Here is a 20,269-nt window from a genome sequence, read left to right as displayed (position 1 = left end):
CGGATGTTACACATTTTGAAGTTGCAGTCCTTATGTTACAAATAGTTAATAAGTCGATTATAAAAAGAAAATATACCAAATAATTAAAATTTATGTGATAACCGTTACGATATAATTTAAATAATTTGATGGCATTAGTCTGAATGTCTTATTTATTATTTATTTTATTAATATTATTCTTGATTATAAAAATTTTCAATATTAATACTTTTAAGAAATACGCATGAACATTTTCGAAAAACTGAATTAATTGATAATATAATAATATTTAATAGATTTGAACAATTCATAAACAGATGTAAAGAGAATGACTTCTTTCATTGTATAGTTTTAAATATCTTTTAATGCAACAAATAATAAAGCTATTTCAGATAATAATCTGTATCATTTTTCCGCGATAAATTTATGAATAAGAATACTTTCTGCGTCCTAAAGAAATATTGTATAATCACAAAAAGAGATGTTAGAAATTGGTAGTGAATAAGTTAATATGAAACCTTCCTGACACACTAATATTTAATAATATTTTTTATATGAAAAAATAGATAAATTTTTCTTAAATAAAGAAATCTCAAGGCATTGTTAACAGTAACCTTGGTTATAGTATGAAAAAATTGATTTATTTCTCGAATCTCCGATATATATTATTATATATACTAAAATAATATATAATTATTTCACTTTTCATTTTTTAAATAGCGAAAAGAATTCAGGCCTACAGGCTTTTATTAGAAAATATTAGAGAAATGGGCAAAAATCTTTCTTATTCTAATAAGAAGGAATAATAAAGGACTATTTTCAATTTATTTGTAACGAATATATAATATTCATATTATTTATAGAAATTATTATTATTCGTATGAAAAAGAATGACATTATTTAAGTAACCTTATCTAGATAAACAATCATTTAAACGATCAAGTAAATTAGATATTATTTAAATAGCGAATTGAACAAAAATTATATAATATGATGCTCAGCTCTGATATATTGCTTAATGTTATGTATGCATATTATATGGAAGATTCTACCCGTTTTACAGTTAAAAAAAAACCAATGTAAAAAATATACACTGAATAACCATGTGCAATGCTTGGCATAGATAAAAACTTTTATATTCTATGTATTATTACATACACCCAAAATCGAATGAGCAAAAATTTTGCTAAAAGAAATCTTGTTTTCTGAATTGATAAATATATTAATTTTATTCGTGCTCGCGTATCTTTAGCTTATGTTTTATAAATATGTATTGCAATATTGTCATTGGCCTATAATTTTAACAGAATTGCCAGCGTTTAATATGTTAAATTAAATACTGTGAATGCGTATGCGTATATTTAAGAATATATATTTATCCAAAGAATATATATTTTTAAGATTAACCGTTAAAGATATTTTAATTAGATTAGGGGCAAAATGTATAATCGAGCTTTTTGTTATAATATCTCTATAGCCACACACACGGTTTTTATAATATAATCCATAACTTTTTCTCGTGCCAGAATTATTTCATTATAATTGGGAGAGAGGTAATTTGATAAGATTAACATTTTTTTAAATTTAGAAACAATGTAATTAAAGACTGTAATGAAAGAGAGTGCGCGCGCGCGTGTGTGTGTGTTATCGAAAGAAATGAACGTGTTTAATCGAGCATTTCTGTAGAACATATTGTCCGTTTTACAAATGCAAGTAGAATGTGACAAAAAAACGCATAAATTTGTTTTATAACGATGTTCAGAGCTTAAAGATATAGTTTAGGCTTTTTTGTGCTATATACAAGTACATATTCTTAAAATGAATACGACCGACAACAGCGATAGTGTCATCACGTCAATCTTCAATATGCAATATAGCAGCCTGTATTATAACTACATACATCGAATTGAATTTCTATTAATACGTGTGTGTACGTAAGTTTGAATGCATGTATAGACATATGTATTATATATGCCATACCACATACGTATGTACCTTAACTACAAGTAATAATATAAGAGCTTCTTATCAGTAGGCCATCAAAAGTTGAAAACGTGTCTCAGCGCTCGTGTAACAGTGATTTCACATATGCCTATCATTTCTTAATTGCTTTTAAATATGACAAATCCATAATAAATATAACTATTTGTTATATGAAATGCATTTAACGTAATCTCTTAAATGTTATTATTAATCAAATCAACATTTTATGCGATCGGCCTCGATCCATGTTAGCAAATGTTTCCATAAATTTTTGTGTACATACAACTGTTATAATCTAAAACGAAATCTACATCAATTACGTCTGTTAAAATTCACGGTTGTGAGACATGTTTTGTAATAGATTCATAATGAAATTATCGAAAGGAATCTATAATTTGTACGTTTGTTTCTATTTTATTCTAGTGTGTATAATAAAAGAAGCCTATATATGAAATAGGGAAGACATTTATTTTTATACAGTGTCTTCTTGATGTTTAAAACAGCACAAAATATAGTGAATTATATTATGTACATTATACGATCATTGTATAATATTTATTTCATAATTCTAACACAGCCTTTCAGATGTCATGTGATATATACTTTGAAAAAAATATTTTTAAATCCATTTATACTTAGCTGTACATACAAACATGCTCCCGTTTTACTCATTTCGCTTCACATCAGATATTATGTGGATTTATAAAATATACACTATGTTATAAAAATCGTATTGTTTCATTTATTAAATCCTGTTCAAATAATGTCGATAACAATTAAATATAATTAAACCTTATTAATATACTAATAATGATGGCAAGATTACGCACGATGACAACAGTAATGAAAACAAAACGATAATCACAATAACGGCATTAACGTTTATTTGTAAAATATATGTAGTTATGTTTATGTATATACAGGGTGGATACTAAATACGCTAAAAGATTTTAAGGGGTAATTTGTAACACAAATTTAAGACTAAAACTTCATATGACGATTTGTCCGAAATGGCTTAATTTTAAAGATATAAGGCTGTTATTTTTGAAATATCAAAGTTGTAAAAATTTCGTTTTTTCCAAAAATATCAAAAATCGTTCGAGTCATTTTGATGTAACTTGGTATATGTTTAATGGACATGAATTATCTTTTAGAGGACTATATATTATTGTTTTTATTCAATATATCAGGGCCAAAGAATAAACAAGACCCCCTTTTATTACGAAAAAAAACTGATACGTCATTAATTTTTTTTTAGTTTGAAAATTTTTTATAATAAATGGGATAAATCCACAGAAAAAAGTTATTTTTAACATTTTCAATAGAATAAGCCATTTTCGAGAAAAAAAAATAAATTAAAATTCGTAACTGCAAATAACAAAGTCATTTTATTTGATCAATTACAATAAAATAAAAAGCAAAAAATTAAACTCTTTGGTATACACTACCCCTATTCAAAATGCTCAACATCTCAGAAATCACATAAAGGCTCAATACAAAATTATTCAAAATACGCCTGGAATCTTTTGGTAGGTGCGTCAATCGATGCAAAAGAAGAGCGAATGTTTGCACTATGACATAAGGCGGCTACATTCAATATTTACTTTAGAATTTAATTTTTCGCTTTTCATTTAAGTGCACTTTGAGTCACAATGAGATTTATGGCAACGATTGTATATTATGATATATTGCACATACATAGTGTCCCAGTTTAAAGGATTCACTCAAATATCTCGGAAGCCATTGGAGATTGTTCTTATTTTTATTTTCATTTTTGCACTGAGAATTCATTTTTACATAAAAATGAAAACAAGAGGTATAACCTCCAATAGTCTTGATCTTGACAAATGTTATTCAGATCATGATCCTGAACATTTAAAAAATTTTAGCTGTGTTCAAAATTGTCGTCCGGATGCACCCAGATATTATTTTATCCTTGTTGTTCACGAATGTTGAAACAAAAATAAAAGAACATCTGGGCAGGGTTGGAAACATATCATACCCTGTGTACCATACATAGATATTCTATGTATGATACTGAAGTATGATACTACTTCACTATTCATACATTTATGTATTATACGTCACATAACCTCATTTTTTAATCCGATAATCTTACTTAGATGTTTGGACTGGCAAAACAAATTTACATTTTACTGCGATGTCAACAATTTAAAATACAACAATATGTAATTATGAAAATTAATTAGAAAATTGTGGCGTAATCAGATTAGATGCACTTTCAAATTAAATCCACGCGATAAGAGCAAAAATTACAATGAATTACTAATATTATTGTATACCAAATTCATGTATGTACTGCACTTACGTTTTCAATATTATTTTCTTTCCGTTTTTTATTTGCAAACTACATTTTTTTAAACTGGAAAGTTTTTTGAGTTATTATCAATCAGCAATATATTTCAAAACTTCAAAAACCTAAAAATATTGTTTTGTAGTCATTAAGAGTAATAAATTAGAGGTTAGGATTATGTTAAAGGTATATAAGTTTGATTCTATGCATGATACACATTTATACGTATCATACGTACCAAACTTCCAGAATGTGTATCAAACCAACTCTGCATCTGGGTGCACCCAGATGAAAATTTCTGAACGCAGCCCAGCATGCATGCTTATCATTCAAGAAATCGAGCATTGTGTGATTCCATCTTAAGTTAATGTCGACTGTACTGTAACTTTCAAGTCTTATAGCTCGAAAAGTACTTAATGAAAAAATAATTTATTACAGCGTTCTGAAAAGCTTTCGAGATAAGCTATAAGAATATGTAATAAAAAATTGGGGATCCCATTTAAAAAATTCAAAGTGACCTTGCCTTGACCTTGACATCACCCAAGATTAAAACCAATCGTACCATCTTATGTCCCTCTTGAAGTAAAAAAATTTTTGTCTGAAACATTTTTCAATTTAACGTAGTGTTTCTGACATATTTGAGTGGATCTTTTAAAATAGATACCCTGTATAATTTCTGCAAATTTGTATTGTAATATTGAGCAACAAGGCCAACAAGTGTGATAATTGCACTTTGTCCGTAGTAATATTTAGCCATCTTAAACAAATTGCCGGATGTCAGTAGGAAATCAATGGATCAGGCGGCAAGTTGTCGACGTCTGGTCAATTCGTGGTCGATTAAGAGCGAGATGTCGGGATGACGGCGCAGAATGGTCGCACAATAATGCATGGTTTGGCTGGGATCGGCACCAGCCTTCAACAGTATTCTGACGGCGTTAGCGAATCCACTCTCGGCAGCAACTTGCAACGCCGTCAAACCGTCAATGTTGACCTTCTCCAATTGCGCTAAGGGTGAGGTGACCAACAATGATACCGTCTGATGAAATCCTCTTGCTGATGCGAGGTGCAATGGAGTATTCCCGCCGGCGTCCTGCGTGCCAGGGTCTTCACCGTGCTCAAGTAGCTTTGTAACCATATCAACATGGTTTTTTCGCGACGCTATATGCAACGGGGTTTCACCGTATCGCGACGTGATGCCTGTTGGCGTGTGCTGTATCAATAATGTCGCTGTGTTTAACGCACCGCACTCCAAACTCTCGTGCAAAGCGGTCTCTCCGCGATCATTCTTCAACGCAGTATCCGCGCCGGCGGCTAGAAGTGTACCAATCAACGATTCGATATCGGTATTGTCATTGTTATCTGTAAGATAATGTGCCATTAAAGCTTTCGCGTACTCTTTTCGTTTGGCGATTGTGAAATGAGTGAGAATAATCATCTGTTATTCGAAAAAAGTCACGCACGTCATTGTTTGTATATATGGAAAAAAAATTGTATAAAAGTACACAGAATTAAAAAGATGTGGTTGTTGAATATAAAATGGCATAATCTTAAAGTTTTTCGTTGACAAAAATATCAAACACCTAACTTTTAATTGTAAGTAAATAAAAAAGTTAAAGGTTTTTTAAAATTAAAAGATTTCCTCCCCCTCCCCCCAAAGAAATAAATGAATAATAAATTAATTCGGTCTTAATCAAGGGATATTTAGGATCATTATGGTCGTACCAAAGATAGTTGATGATGCTAAAATGTGCAAGGCACTTCGACCTTGATGATCCTTAGCGTTAACGGGTCCTGCTTTCGCCAATAATTCTAGCGTCTTCAGAGCCACATCGAAATTATGACGAAGGGATTTTAGCGATGTGTGAGCCAGTTGACGAGACAGCACGTGCAACGCAGTCGATCCACTGCCGGCCTCTTTGACGCCTGGCGGACAGTCGTATTTCAAGAGGTCCTCCACGAATTTCAACACGTTACCCGGTCCGCCGTTCAGGATTACTCTGTGAAGTGCCGTCTCACCCCGCGGTGAACGCACAGCTGGATCGCACCCGTTCGCTAGTAGCGCACTGTAATCCGGCGACAAAAAAATATAAGTTTTTATAACGCATATTTTTTATCATTAAATTTTTAAGGATTATTAATATTACGAATATACAACACGTATATACATTACAACATGAATACGATACGTGTCACGAAAATAAAAATAGCTGTGCTGCATATCATAAGTTATTTTTAACTTTTACGTCAATTTATCAAAGAGAATTTTTATAGCTATGCAGAGATTGTTCGATGTTGCGCGTTAAATTATAATGTTTTGTTTAACATATTACGAAAATATTTTCCATTAATAATTTATCGATAAATCTAAAGTAATAAGTGTCTATAATTATTCTTAAAAATCTTATATGTTTTCGATATAAATTTCTAATATATAACGAATAACATAATGCCTTAAAGATCAATGAATTTACTATTTAAAAAATTAAATATTTTCAATGTTACGATAACTGGTGGATAACCGATTGCCAGAAAGCTCTAAATTGATATAATTTGCAGGAAGGAGAAAGTAAAGCTTACGTAAAGCAATGCGATCTTATATCTAAATGTTTGCGTTCTAGGATTCTAAAAGATCTACCTCAGCACAGGAAGGCAATGATTCGTTGCAGCCATCAATAAGGGTGGATCGCCCGACACGTTCCAATCCGGTTCGTCCAGATTTTGCACGCAACCGTTGGCGATCAACATCGAGACGCGCTTGGCGTTTCCCGATCGTACTGCATCATAAAATGAGTCACTGTCCTGCCGGCTGATAATTTCCCTTTCAAATTCATCTTGTTTCTCATCCGTGTTCAGACAAATTTCCGCTACATTCTCGCAACAAACTCGCACCGCGTCTTCCATCGCGGAATTTCGGAATTTCTCCCCGGGGTGAACACTACTGTCACGTTGTTCCTGCACTTGGATCTGCAGTATGTTTCGATTTTTCTGGTCCTTGTCCTGCTCCCTTCTTGCATTGCACGTGGATGTGCTTTCCGATGCGATATAATCCGCCAATAAAACCGATTTTTTTTCCTTATGCCTTTCATTATCTTCGAAAGACAATTCCCCGTTTTTAGATGTATTCATTTGTGAAATATTTACCAAATTTACAGAGATGCTGATGTTTCCTTCGTCCTTATTTTCTTTTTCTTTCTCAAACATTCCCAGATCCCCATCGAATGATTCACCTGCAGACAGAACGCTGACTTCTACGGAAGAAAAAAGTGTGGATTCTTCGAAAGACGAGTCACCTGTTGCGAGACTGGCTCGAGATGACGACGACGTCTCCTCCATATCAGAGGCAGCGTCCGGGTTGAAAAATACTCGCGCAGTATCTTGCGGACTTGTGGCCTTCTGCTCCTCGCGTTCTGTCGTCGTTTCGTACGCGGAAGTCATTGCGCCCGTACACTTAATTGGCCCTGATTATTTGTTCACGCAATTGGCTCAACGCTCTCAACGCGGAACGATACGCGTGTAATTGGTCTGTGTACTGCGAGAAATTTCGTTTTCGCTATTTAGTCGAATTACGTCGGTAATATTGTACAATAAAACCCGCGCTATATAATAAAAAGAAGCGCAACGAGAGGTCAACGAAACTTGGTGTATTACACCGAACGATCGAGCAGAACTCGAAACGAACAAGAATCGCCGGCGTTTTACGATGCTTTACTAAAAACGTGCCTTTACCGGCTGCCTACACCGGCTTCTCCCCTTTTTCTTTCTCTCTCCTCATCTTCAGCTCCCTCCACTTCTCCATTCCACTGCCATTCTGTCTGTGTGTCGTGTAGCAATGCGTTTCGTCTTCATTCGTTGCCTATGGTTGTCTACCCCACTTCACTAGTCTGCGTGCTTCTTATAATCCTCCTCCTCAGACGAGCCATGGGTGCCGAACCATTGGAATTTAGAGCGATCATGATGATGAACGATCATGGAATTTATTTGAACTCTTGTAACCATAAAAGTTACATTTTTCAAAATTAGAAAAACATTAGATATACATATGTATATTAATAAAAATAATATAACTTTTTTATATTCGACAATTGTCTAATAATAAGCAATCAAGTAATTACGATGAAAATGCTTACGTAATAAAGTAAAAATCATTCACTTTGTGTGTTAAACTCTTCTCTCTTTCATTTTAATTTTAAACAGTATTCACACAGCACATTTTAAATAATACTATACATACTTTCTCTCTTTCCACAAAGAGTGACAAAGTTAATAGCATTCGACAAAACAAATTTTACTCAACCTAGAAATAAAGAAGAGACATGTAATATTTCAAACTACTAAAAAATTGAATTATTTCAGTGTTACTTTACTTACAGTTATTTGTTAGTACAATTTTTCTGCACAACTTGAAAATGTCTGCAAATCAGATCACACCATTTGCTACGCCTATTAACGCGCTGCTTTATTGCCGTTGAGTACTGATAATGCAAAAAAATTTCAAGAGAGAGGAAAACTCGGCGACGTCGTAAGAAAGAGATCAGGATACGCAGATGTTTATATAAACGGGAAGAAGAAAAGGAACTTCTTTTACGCTGTATATATTACACACGTGCTTGTTCGGTGTGGAAATTTGGGATTTTGGTAAGACAAACATTGATTGAATGTATATATGGTACAATCCAATACAAATGCATCGAATGCGTCTAAAAAGCTATCGTTTTATTGAACATCGTTTTACAATAACTTAAATGCGAGCGATGAACATGACGGATTTGAGAAAACCGCGTAGCCGGTAAAATAACAATATATGTTACTGCAACAGTATTTCTTTTCTATATAGAATAATAATCCTTCATTTATATGAAGTTATGATATTCATGTTACAAAGACATGTGAGCTTATACAATATGCTAAATAATAGATTAATCTGTAATTAGTTGAACTATTGAAAAGATTGTAGTTTTCTAATTAAGTCAAAGAAATCCGATAAACATCAAATTAAATCCATATCCACTGAAACAAAAACTTACAATGTATTACGTTCAACGATGGCGATAGAGTATAAGCGATATTTTTTTACTATGTATTTACCATTTATCTGCTTCGCGATCTGGAACCCGATCGAGATTTCGACCTGCTTCGATCTTTGGAAACGGACTTCCGCTTCTTGCGATATTTATCCTTGGCACAAACGCTCCTGCTATGGGATGGGCTGCGTCGTGATGAGCGAGAACGCGAACGATTACTGCGAGATCTTGAGCGGGAACGTGAACGCGATCGCGACCGTGATCGCGATCGTGATTTTGATTTGGATTTTGATCGCGAACGGGACCACCTAAAGTAAAATCCATAATAAATAAATGTTAAAACAACAGCCATACATATATTTTGCCTATCCATTACTACAGAACAATAATTAATATAAAACATAATTTTTAAAAGTAAAGATTATTGATTTTTATGTATTTTTATATAGCTTTTACATATCTCCCTGAAATTATTGACAGCGATCCTTTATCAATAATAATGAAGAAACCTAGTCCTAATAAACCTTTTAATTTATTCTAATCATCTATTAGATAACAAGCTTATCATCTTTTTTACAAATCTTGTAAGTGTAACATTTAGATATATATCAAATTCTCTCTAAAAGGTATAACAAGTAATAATTATCCAAACTGATGTATAGACTCATGAACTTTTAAACTTTACATATTCATAATAGAAGTATATTTAATATCTCTGAGCAATTTCTATTTAACAAGACTATATTCAACTATTTCCATAAATAAATGCAACTACCTTCACAAGTCATGCGCTTATATACAATAACGTAACGTGAATTCATTTATGTTCAAAATTCACTCAGCCATATATAATAATCCTCGTAGAATATACATATACTTTTGACTATTCTACTTATATACCATCTTTCCTGGCTGTGTTTATAGCAGACAATTGTGGATTGCATGCGCGATAGCTGCACCGAGAAGGGAGAGCGGATGAGCCCTTTATGCAGATGAAATTACGAGAGGGTCCGAGATGAACGGATGAAGAGTGGCTAGAGACGAGACCGTTGAAAATTTTGTCTCTCAGTTATCGTTATAAGTATTACGACGATGACGACAACGACGACAACGACGATGATGACGATGATTAGGACGATGAAGACGACGACGACAACGATGACTACGACGAAAACGACGACTAGGCAGAAATCATGGATAGCTGAACGAAGAACACCAGGAGTGCCAGACGTGCATAAACTCTCGATTTAGGGTGATGGTCAGTGGTCAGCGGATCAGTATCGTAGCAGTGCGTAGAACTAGCCACCCCGTGTCCGGTCGGTCACGGCCCATGTTTGCCGCGTTTTCTCGCCCGCAGAGTGTGCAGAGGGAAACCCAAAGTAGATGTGAAGTGCTCTACGCTGTAACTACGACGCGCAGTGTGTGTCACAAACGTGAACCCAAGGCGAATCTCGCGCGACAATGTCGAGTAGCAACACACATTTCACATGCGTGTGCTGTATGTTCAGCCGCAACTCCTATAAATAACGGGCAATATTACGTTGACCACTTTACAACTAGTTTCTTTATGTTTGTAAAAAATATCTTTTCTTTTTCTTTTAATTATTAAACAATTATGTCTATGTTATTTATAATTACCGTTATTTAAATAACGGAATATACAATCTATATACAATCTTTATTTTTTATACAATCTTAATTTTTTTTTATTTACAATAAATAAAAAAAGTGAAATTGGCACAATGACTATGATATTGTTGATATTGTGATAGTCAATTTGATCAAGTAAATTTCACATAACTCAATGGAAAACATAATGTATACATTAAATATTTGTTTCCTAATTATTATATAAATACCAGACAAAGAATGCCTAATTAAAGGCCTAAATCCAAATATGGCTGATTCACACAAAAATAGAATCTTTGCAATTGTAAATATGAACTCTCATCTTAGTTCATATAAAACAAGAAATATAAATCTATATTTTTCTGTAACATGCTACAATCCTTTTCCATCTTGTAAGATAATTTTCCATAATATATGCGAGAAGACAGAAACTTGCATACACATAATATAATTCAATATGTAGTTTTTTAAACACAATATACATATACATGTGTGTTTGATTTTAATTGCTCCATTAGAATATCTCGAGAAGGAGATGTGGGATTAAAAAAGTTTTAGAAAAAAGTTATGTGCCTTTGAGGGGGACACAAAATGGTATCATGGGTTTGATTTGACCTTGGGTGTCATTGTCAAGATCAGAGCAAGATCACTTTGAATTTTTTTAATGGAACTCTTCATTTTTCATTGTATATTCTCCTAGCTTACCTCGAGAGATTTTCAAAACACTATAATAAAATATTTTTTCATTAAGTACTTTTCAAGTTATAGGGCTTGAAAGCTACAGTACCGCCTGCATTAGCATTACCCTAAGGTCTGACCGACTGCTAAAACCTTTTAAATGTTGTTTAGGATCATGACTTAGATAGACATTTATTAATATCAAGACCACTGGAGGTTGCTCTTATTTTCATTTATGCACTAAAAATTTATTTTTATATAAAATAAAAAGCTAGCAGTACTGTAACTTTCAAGCCTTATTACTAGAAAAGTACTTCTTAAAAAATATTTTATTATAATGTTTCGAAAAGCTCTCGAGGTAAGCTATGAGAACATGCTATGAAAAATGGAGGGTTCCATTAAAAAAATTCAAAGTGACCTTGCTCTGACCTTGATGATAACACCTCTAAGGTCAAACCCATAATACCATCTTGTGTCTCCTTCAAAGTCACATATCTTTCAGTACTAAGAGATATTTTAGTGGAGCGATTAAAATGAAACACACAGTATATATATATATATATATGTATTATGTATGTGTGTATGTATATATATATATACATATGTTCAAGTTTTAAGCAGTTTTTTACATATCAAAATAATTACTGTACCCGTTAAAAAAAAGGAAATTTTTTAAAACTTACCTTCTTCTACGAGAACTTCTATGACGATGACAATCTCTTGCATAATGACCCTTTTCACCACATTCATAACATTTATCTTCTGGATGAAAAGGTCTCCCAATGCCTCTTCTAGAAAAGCCCCTGTCTCTTAATTTCTTTCCATTTGACAATTCCACGCGAACACGTCTTCCACATAGAATACGACCATCCAGTCCTCTTACAGCATCCTCCGCATCTCTAGGATCTTCAAATTCGACAAAAGCAAATCCAGGAGGATTTCTGGCAACCCAGACATTACGCAAGGGTCCATAGTAGGAAAATGCATCCTCCAATTGTTGTTTACTAGCACTACTCCCTAAATCTCCCACATAAACCTTGCCATCCGAAGGATAACGCGAAATCTAATAAACATATATAAAAAATATATAAAGTAAGCAAATTCTTTCTCTCACAAAAGTATCAATATATAAATAAGATAAATAAATTTATCAAATATTTTTCTCACATCTCTATAATTCTAAAAAAAGTTTAATTTAAAAAAAAATTTATAAATTTCATATTTCTATAAATTAACTCTTTCCAAAATAATATTTAACCAATTAACAATCCCACTCATAATAAAATAATGTTGTATTAAACAAATATTACATAAAAAAAAAGATGTTTTATTACTTCCGAAAAATATTGTACAATGACTGAAAAACGGATTCATTTTTGTACCTTGCTCATGTTGTTAGCCTTGTAGAGTTTTCGTGAATGAAGACGTCTACAAAGACCTATGGCACATTTTCTGGAAAATATACGATTGACAGCAGTAGCTTCCTACGCGTTATCGATTCTCCAGAGAAACAAATTGTAAATTGATTAGAAACCCCTTCGTATAAGACCAATTTTTCAATAGCGCTTCCACCTCAACGATATTTACGATAATGTCCACCAGTGTCCACCAATGCCAAGTGTATACTACAAGCCGTTAATTTATTTGACCAATCGCTAACAAGAGATTTTATACAGTTTGTATCACAGTGCACATTCCGCATACTGTTGTGCATATACTGTACATACATTGGAAGCAGGGTTGCCAAGCTTATTTTGAGGGCTACTTTCACCATTGTCGGTTTACTTAACCAGCCTAGTAACTGTAATGAAATAGAAAGAGATAGAAATAATTCTATCTCTTTCTATTTCATTACAGTTACTAGGCTGGTTTAGAGTCCTAGATTTATCAGAGAGGCGCAACCGGTGTTATGCATTCTGATTCGCTGTTGCAATCTGACCAATTGCGTGACTTGGCAGCCATTTATTAGTACTAGTGACATATTTCTATTTCATTTTATCCTATACATTCTATCTCACATTATCCTACACGTCTTATCTTTGTTTGACATAGTTTAAAGGCAGTTTCATAGCATGTCGGCCATGTTTAGTACTCTTCTGACCAATTGCGTGACTTGGCAGCCATTTATTAGTACTAGTGACATATTTCTATTTCATTTTATCCTATACATTCTATCTCACATTATCCTACACGTCTTATCTTTGTTTGACATAGTTTAAAGGCAATTTCATAGCATGTCGGCCATGTTTAGTACTCTCCTTAGCACCTTTGTCATACTAACTTAAGACGGTTGCGCCTCTCTGATAAATCTAGGACTCTAAGCTGGTCTAGATAACAGAGATGCGACATTGAAGGGTATGGTCTGATTGGCTGTCTAAAGCCTTGTGTCCACGATGCTAGAAATCGATCCGAGATCTCGGACAAAGAAAAAATTAACAAATCACATTTGAACAATTTGATCACATGACTATTGCGATTGGTCAATTCTTTCTTCATCCGAGGATGATTTCTCGGACCGATTTCTAGCATCGTGGACACAAGGCTTAAGTCCGGATTCTCATACGGGCAACAGTGCTTTGACACTGAACGCTGATTGGTGAAAAACGGGTGATGGGGATAAATTTTACCCCCACAACCGGTTTTTCACCAATTAGCGCTCTGTGTCAAAGTGCTGTAGCTCATATGAGGATCCGGGCTAAGGGGCTTCGCACAATAAAAGGAACAGGGAACAGAGAATAAGAATTTCAATCTATCAGAAATCATGTTTGTGGAATACGCAGTGTGTATTCTACAATACATGACTTCTGATAGGTTGAAATTCTTATAGCATATTCAATTTAGGGCCGGTTGTTCCACCTATTGGTAAATTTTACCTGTTAGGTAAATATGCCAATCCACGCATGTGATTAGGTAATCTTGCTACTTACCCGACAGGTAAAATTTACCAAAAGGTGGAACAACTGGCCTTAGCCCGGATCCTCATACGGACAATATCGACCCGACTCCGAGTCAATAGTCTGTTCTGTTTAGCTGCAAAAGAAGAGCTAAACTGTGTAAGAAATGCAGCTAAAAAGAACAGACTATTGACTCAGAGTCGGGTCGAGTCAGTAAGAATACGCTATTATTCTCTGTTCTCTGTTCTCTGTTCCTTTTATTGTGCGAAGCCCCTTATAAGCTGATGACAGCTGTTGCATTACACGAGGAAATTTATAGCGTTTTCGGCCCGATCGGGTTTGCACCAACCTGGGTTGGATTAATCTTTCCTATTGGTTGACATCACCTGCTCTACCAATAGGAGAGTACAAAACGCCATTAATCCAACCCAGGTTGGTGCAAACCTAGCCGGGCCGAAAACGCTATTAAATTGTTAGATAAAGAAGAAAGTATAGTACGTACTTATAGTATGTACTTAAAGCTGGAAACACAATAGACACAGGCAATAGGCACAGGCAACACGGAATAACGAGCCGTCCAATCAGAACTTTGGGGTATAAGTTCGATATTATATCCCAGAGCTCTGATTGGACGGCTCGTTATTTCCTGTTGCCTGTGCCTATTGCCTGTGTCTATTGTGTTTCCAGCTTTATAGTACATACATTATATGTACATACATTATTAAGGCCGCAGCACAGACTTTTGCATAACGCATAAAGCATAGTGCATAAGCGAATCAACCAATCAGAGTCCCTTATTTCCATCCCCATTTCTCGTTCTGTAGATCTTGCATAGCGCATAACTCCGGATCTACAATAGAGTTTTAAGCTTTGAGCCATAAGAAATGGGCGAATCACAGTCGCTTATTCTTCTCGGATTCGACTGTAATTGGTCAATTTCTTACAGCATAAGGCTTAAAACACCTATTGTAGATCCAGACTTACGCAAAAGTCTATACTGCGGCCTTTAGCGTTAATCGGTGTTGGTGAAAGAGGTCCCAAGGTTGCGATCGATTTGGACGCTCACGCGCTTTTAGCGCTTGTAATCATCATTCTGTCTTTATCGTTCATTAAGCCGGTTCTACATTAGTTGCATGCTGATCGCAAGTTTGTTGCGACAGCCAATCTGAAGCTTGCATTTTGAAATCAATGCTTCATATTGGCTGTCGCAACAAACTTGCGATCGGCTTGCAACTAATGTAGAACCGGTTTAAGAAGAGTTAACCATGAGTTGTAAAACTGGGCCTTAATTCTGCTGAAGGAGACGTCAGATTAAATATAAACATTTATACTTACATTATAAATGTTTTCTTGTGTTGCTATGTAATGAATAATATTATACAAAATATAATTTTAATAATTTTTATGTAGACATTGACGAGATGGTAACCTGTGCAGCAGTTGGTTGTAAGAATTCATCTAACAAAGGTGTTAAAATGAATTGTTTTCCAAAAAATACTTATCGCCGAAACGTATGGATAAAAAATGCCAAATTGGAAAATAAAATATTAAACCGCTCTGCAGCATTATGTGAGGTATTCTCTGTTTATATATTTCTCTATTTAATTTTATATTTTACTTTTAAATATTTGCTAAACTTATATATTTTATATTTACATTTTACTTTTGAATATGTGCACAACTTTACACTTATTATATTTTAAATTTATTTTTATATGTTACATTATTATTATATTTTTCCTTGAAATAGTAAAATTATTTTCTTATTTTTAAGTTTCATTTTACCTCAAATATGTGGGAAAAGATTCGAATCGATGGAACAAAAAAACTTAAATGTACAGCAGTTCCAACAATATTTGGAGAATTAGTAACTCAACAAAAAAACAAAAAAGCTAAAATTAATCGTAAGTTTAATTTTAACTTTGTACCATTTATTATTTTCTTAGCTTATATTAGAAATAATAAGAATGATATTCAAGTGTGTAATTATTAATAACAAATATTATATACAATACAAAAAACAGGATGTTGTAATAATTAATTCAAAGTAATAATTAATTTTGTCATCATTGTAATTGTTACTAATTAGATAATATTATTTATTTTCATTCAGAAAATACTGCTGATTTAAATGGAATTAAACAATCTCAGATAATAATATCTAAGACAGATTATGATGGTACTGTTACAATATCTATAAATAATCCAAAAGAAGAACAATGTAAATCAGAAAATCTTCTATCTGATATTGAAGAAGAAGAAGCAGTAACTCATCAAATAAGTAAAAAAATTCTCCAAGAAACAGCAGAATTATGTAGTGATGGAATTATACAAGACGACACATTGGTTTCAAAACAGGAGCACAGTTTGGATAAACAAAATTTATTGTATATGGAAAAAATCAAAAAATTAGAAAAACTACTTCGGAAGTCAGAATCGCTACGAATAAGTATGGGAAAGAGACATAAACGTTTGCAAAACCAATATAAAAACAGAATTAAGGAATTAGAAAAAAAAGTATGCATTATTGAATAGTTTCCTACAATTATTCGACAACTTTTGCATAAAGATCAGATATAGCTCTTAAACAAAAAATATTAAAAAATTCCAAAATGGTATAATGTAATGTTAGTCAAAGCATATCACTTAAAATTTGCGTGCAGCCTATCATAATATAAAGATCTTTTACTTCAAAGCTTCCATCTATTAGAACATTAAATAGAAAACTTGAAAAATTAAAATTCCAAAGTGGAATATTGTATGAAATTTATCAATTTTTAAATATAAAAGTTTCACAATTTAGTAATGGTACAGGCCAGGTTGCTGCTGAGTCAATATTCTTACTTTACTCATTATTTAGAAGAAGGCTCACTTTTGTTCACTTTTTTAATAAAAAAAACTCACTATTCTCATTTTTTTTCCGATAAAATTGTATTATTTCTGTATTTGCTATAATTTCTGTCTAATAAGTTATACATTTTTAAAAATTTTTGCTGCGTGTTTTCATTCCTTTTCTGTGAGTAGATTTGAATAATTTGAATCTCATGCCATATATGATGACGAGATTCTTTTACTTCATTATTGATTATTTAAGGAAGGTTTTAAGCATTTCATTATAATTTACAGTTATTCCAATCCGCATAAATTAAATCAATTTATTGAGCGCTATAGTCATGAAAAGTGTTGTCTTGTTGCCATATGTACTTGTGCCATATAAGGTAATAGCTTTATCAGAATGAAAAACTTATTAGAAAATGTGATATTACTTGTACAAATGCGTAAAACTTATTGCGATATTATACCAAATAATATTGGGTTGGAGAAAAAGTTCTGTGGAATTTTTTGTTAGCTCACAATTATATACAGAATATATTTGTTGCAAAATTTTCGACTATCTGATGTGAAAGCTTAAAGTTTTTTTAAAAGTTTGTTTTTAAAAAATGTTTCTACAACTTTTTATTACCAAGTTACACATGGATTTAATAAAAAAGCATTCTGATTTTGATTGCTCGTAACTCCGTCAAAAATCATCGTAATTAATGAAACAGATTCTTAAAGCTGAAACTTTGTTCTATTAAATATCATGCTAATTTTTGAAGTGTAAAATATATAGAAATTTAAGTTATAAAATTGTGATATTACTATTGATATTACGTATGACTATTGCGCAATGGTTATAAGGACAATACCATATTTTTAGCTCAAATTTATCTATCCCATTTTTTAAATTGGTAATTATATCACTTAATAGAGCAACGTTTTAGCTTTAAAAATCTGTTTTTTTAAATTGCAGATAATTTTTAATGAAGTATACAATCAAAGTCAGAATACTTCTTTTTACTTAACTTGCGAATAATTCAAGAATAAAAAATCGTAGAAACATTTCTAAAAAACGATTTTGTGAGGAAAATTCCAAACTTTTACAATATAGATAGTTGAAAATTTTCCTTTTTTTCAGCTCGTAGTTTTCTATATATAAAAATTACAAAACTCGCATAAATTCAAAAAATATAGTCACTATTCAAAAGTAAATTTCAAGCTATAAAATCTTTATAAATTTAAATTTTGTTTATTTTTAACGAAGATATTGTATATATAATTTTGAGCTAACAAAATACCACGGAACTTTTCCTCCATTCCAATATTAAGGGAAAATTATACTAGAAAGTTTTAAATATGTTCTAATTTTATTGGTTATGAAAGACTTAAATAAACTTATAGAATCTTAATAAACTAGATACCTATATTAAATAATGATGTATTTAATTTGAAAATAATAACTTTGTTTCCAGACACTTGATAGATCAAAATATTTTCAAAAAACGCGTGTAAAAAGTGCTTATCATGTTTTAAATCACGAAATAAGTACAGCATTAGAATATTTAGCTTTTGAAGATTCAAAACCAGAGTATATCTCGTGGCTAACAAAATAAATGGCTCTGGTTAAAATTATTATTAACTAAATTATTACTAACTAAAAATAGTTAGTAATAAAAATAATGAAGGGAATAAGTAAAAATAAATCTGAAAAATTTAATGAAGTTATGAATTTTCTAAATAAATTTATCGAACTAATTTCATTGTTAACTTTTGGTAACAAAAATAATTGAAAACCATTTCAGAAAAGCATAATATTAAATACAAAATCGATAACTGAACTATCAACATATTTGTTAAACAATAAAAATTATAAATATGTTTTGATTGGTAGATTTATCCAAAATTGCATTGAAAATTTATTTTTAGTATTATGTATAAAAAATTGTATATTAAATGCACTCCAATTAAAAAAACAATTGAAAGTTATTCAGTATTTCACATTATATGACAAAATCAACTAGTAACATTCTAAAAAAAACATTCTAGAAAAAATCGCTGCATCTAAAAATTATATGAAAAGTAAGACGATGGCAATCATGCATATAATTATATATACATTAAATAACTATATTATTATATTACTGATATAATTTGTATGCAGTTGCAGTATAGTTTAGATGCAAATATTATTTTCTTATGATAAATATTAATATTTATGTTAAAATAATACAAATATTTAATAATTACCCAATAAGCAAGAAACATTTTGGAACATTTCAGTAACATTGTAGCAATGTTATAACGTTACTACAATGTTGCTGAAATGTTCCAAAATGTGGGTAGTTTGTGAAATATACTTGTGACATTAATTATATTCTAAAATTTATTTTTTTTCTATTTGTGACATACACTGGCTGCGTTCTACTTAACGCTTGCAACGCTCGCGAGCATTGTTTGTCCTTGTTTAATATTTGATAAACGATAAGGATGAAACGATTCCACGAGCGTTGTGAGCGTTAAATGGAAGCCACTGATATGCATTGATTATGTAATAAAGTTTATTTTAATAAAGTAAATTTTTATTAATATTTTGTGTGTATTTTTACAGGTATCACGGATTTGAAAATACATCACCTGGGAATTAAAATCCTTTTACAAAATGTTTACAGACATAACTCTTTGAGTGATAGTAACAAATACAATTGTTACTTTTATTCAAGATTGGGTACAAACTAGTTAATAAGTTAAAAAGTAAATAAAAAGTTAATAACTTTTAACTTAATTTAGCTTATATCAAATGAATTCAATTTTAACTTAACGTAATTACTTTAACCCCGGATCTACAATAGATTTTTAAGCTTTAAGCCATAAGGAATGGACGAATCACAATCAATTATTCTTCTCGCATTTGACTGTAGTTGGTCAATTTTTTAAGGCTTATAAGGCTAAAA

General features: G+C 32.0%; 3 protein-coding genes across 5 annotated transcripts; 1 reads left to right on the top strand and 2 right to left on the bottom strand.

Moving 5' to 3' along the window:
* Window positions 1–4,761: 4,761 nt before the first annotated feature.
* Window positions 4,762–8,249, bottom strand: LOC108769441 (ankyrin-3). The gene is made up of 3 exons (XM_018520449.1): window positions 6,912–8,249; window positions 5,999–6,339; window positions 4,762–5,635 (listed from the first exon to the last, which is right to left on the bottom strand). Exons 1-3 carry the CDS (start codon window positions 7,709–7,711, stop codon window positions 5,073–5,075), a joined length of 1,704 nt encoding a protein of 567 aa, XP_018375951.1. The 5' UTR covers window positions 7,712–8,249; the 3' UTR covers window positions 4,762–5,072.
* Window positions 8,250–8,900: 651 nt separating this feature from the next.
* On the bottom strand, window positions 8,901–13,192 carry LOC108769443 (serine/arginine-rich splicing factor 7). Its single transcript, XM_018520454.1, has 4 exons — window positions 12,987–13,192; window positions 12,288–12,667; window positions 9,362–9,605; window positions 8,901–9,283 (listed from the first exon to the last, which is right to left on the bottom strand). Exons 1-3 carry the CDS (start codon window positions 12,993–12,995, stop codon window positions 9,365–9,367), a joined length of 630 nt encoding a protein of 209 aa, XP_018375956.1. The 5' UTR covers window positions 12,996–13,192; the 3' UTR covers window positions 8,901–9,283; window positions 9,362–9,364.
* A 2,578-nt stretch (window positions 13,193–15,770) lies between these two features.
* On the top strand, window positions 15,771–20,044 carry LOC108769442 (THAP domain-containing protein 5). 3 transcript variants are annotated; one of them, XM_018520453.1, is made up of 4 exons: window positions 15,771–16,072; window positions 16,273–16,402; window positions 16,612–17,015; window positions 19,927–20,044. In XM_018520453.1, exons 1-4 carry the CDS (start codon window positions 15,920–15,922, stop codon window positions 19,939–19,941), a joined length of 702 nt encoding a protein of 233 aa, XP_018375955.1. In that variant the 5' UTR covers window positions 15,771–15,919; the 3' UTR covers window positions 19,942–20,044. The 3 variants fall into 3 exon arrangements, with proteins under 3 accessions (XP_018375955.1, XP_018375953.1, XP_018375952.1); XM_018520451.1 differs by lacking the exon at window positions 19,927–20,044 and adding an exon at window positions 17,625–17,663; XM_018520450.1 differs by lacking the exon at window positions 19,927–20,044 and having other exon boundaries at window positions 16,612–17,033.
* Window positions 20,045–20,269: the final 225 nt, after the last annotated feature.

The sequence above is a fragment of the Trachymyrmex cornetzi genome, unplaced genomic scaffold (assembly GCF_001594075.2).
Source record: "Trachymyrmex cornetzi isolate Tcor2-1 unplaced genomic scaffold, Tcor1.1 scaffold90, whole genome shotgun sequence".
Taxonomy (NCBI): domain Eukaryota; kingdom Metazoa; phylum Arthropoda; class Insecta; order Hymenoptera; family Formicidae; genus Trachymyrmex; species Trachymyrmex cornetzi.
Note: the sequence above shows the minus strand (reverse complement) of the source record. Positions and strands in the feature narration are given on the sequence as shown.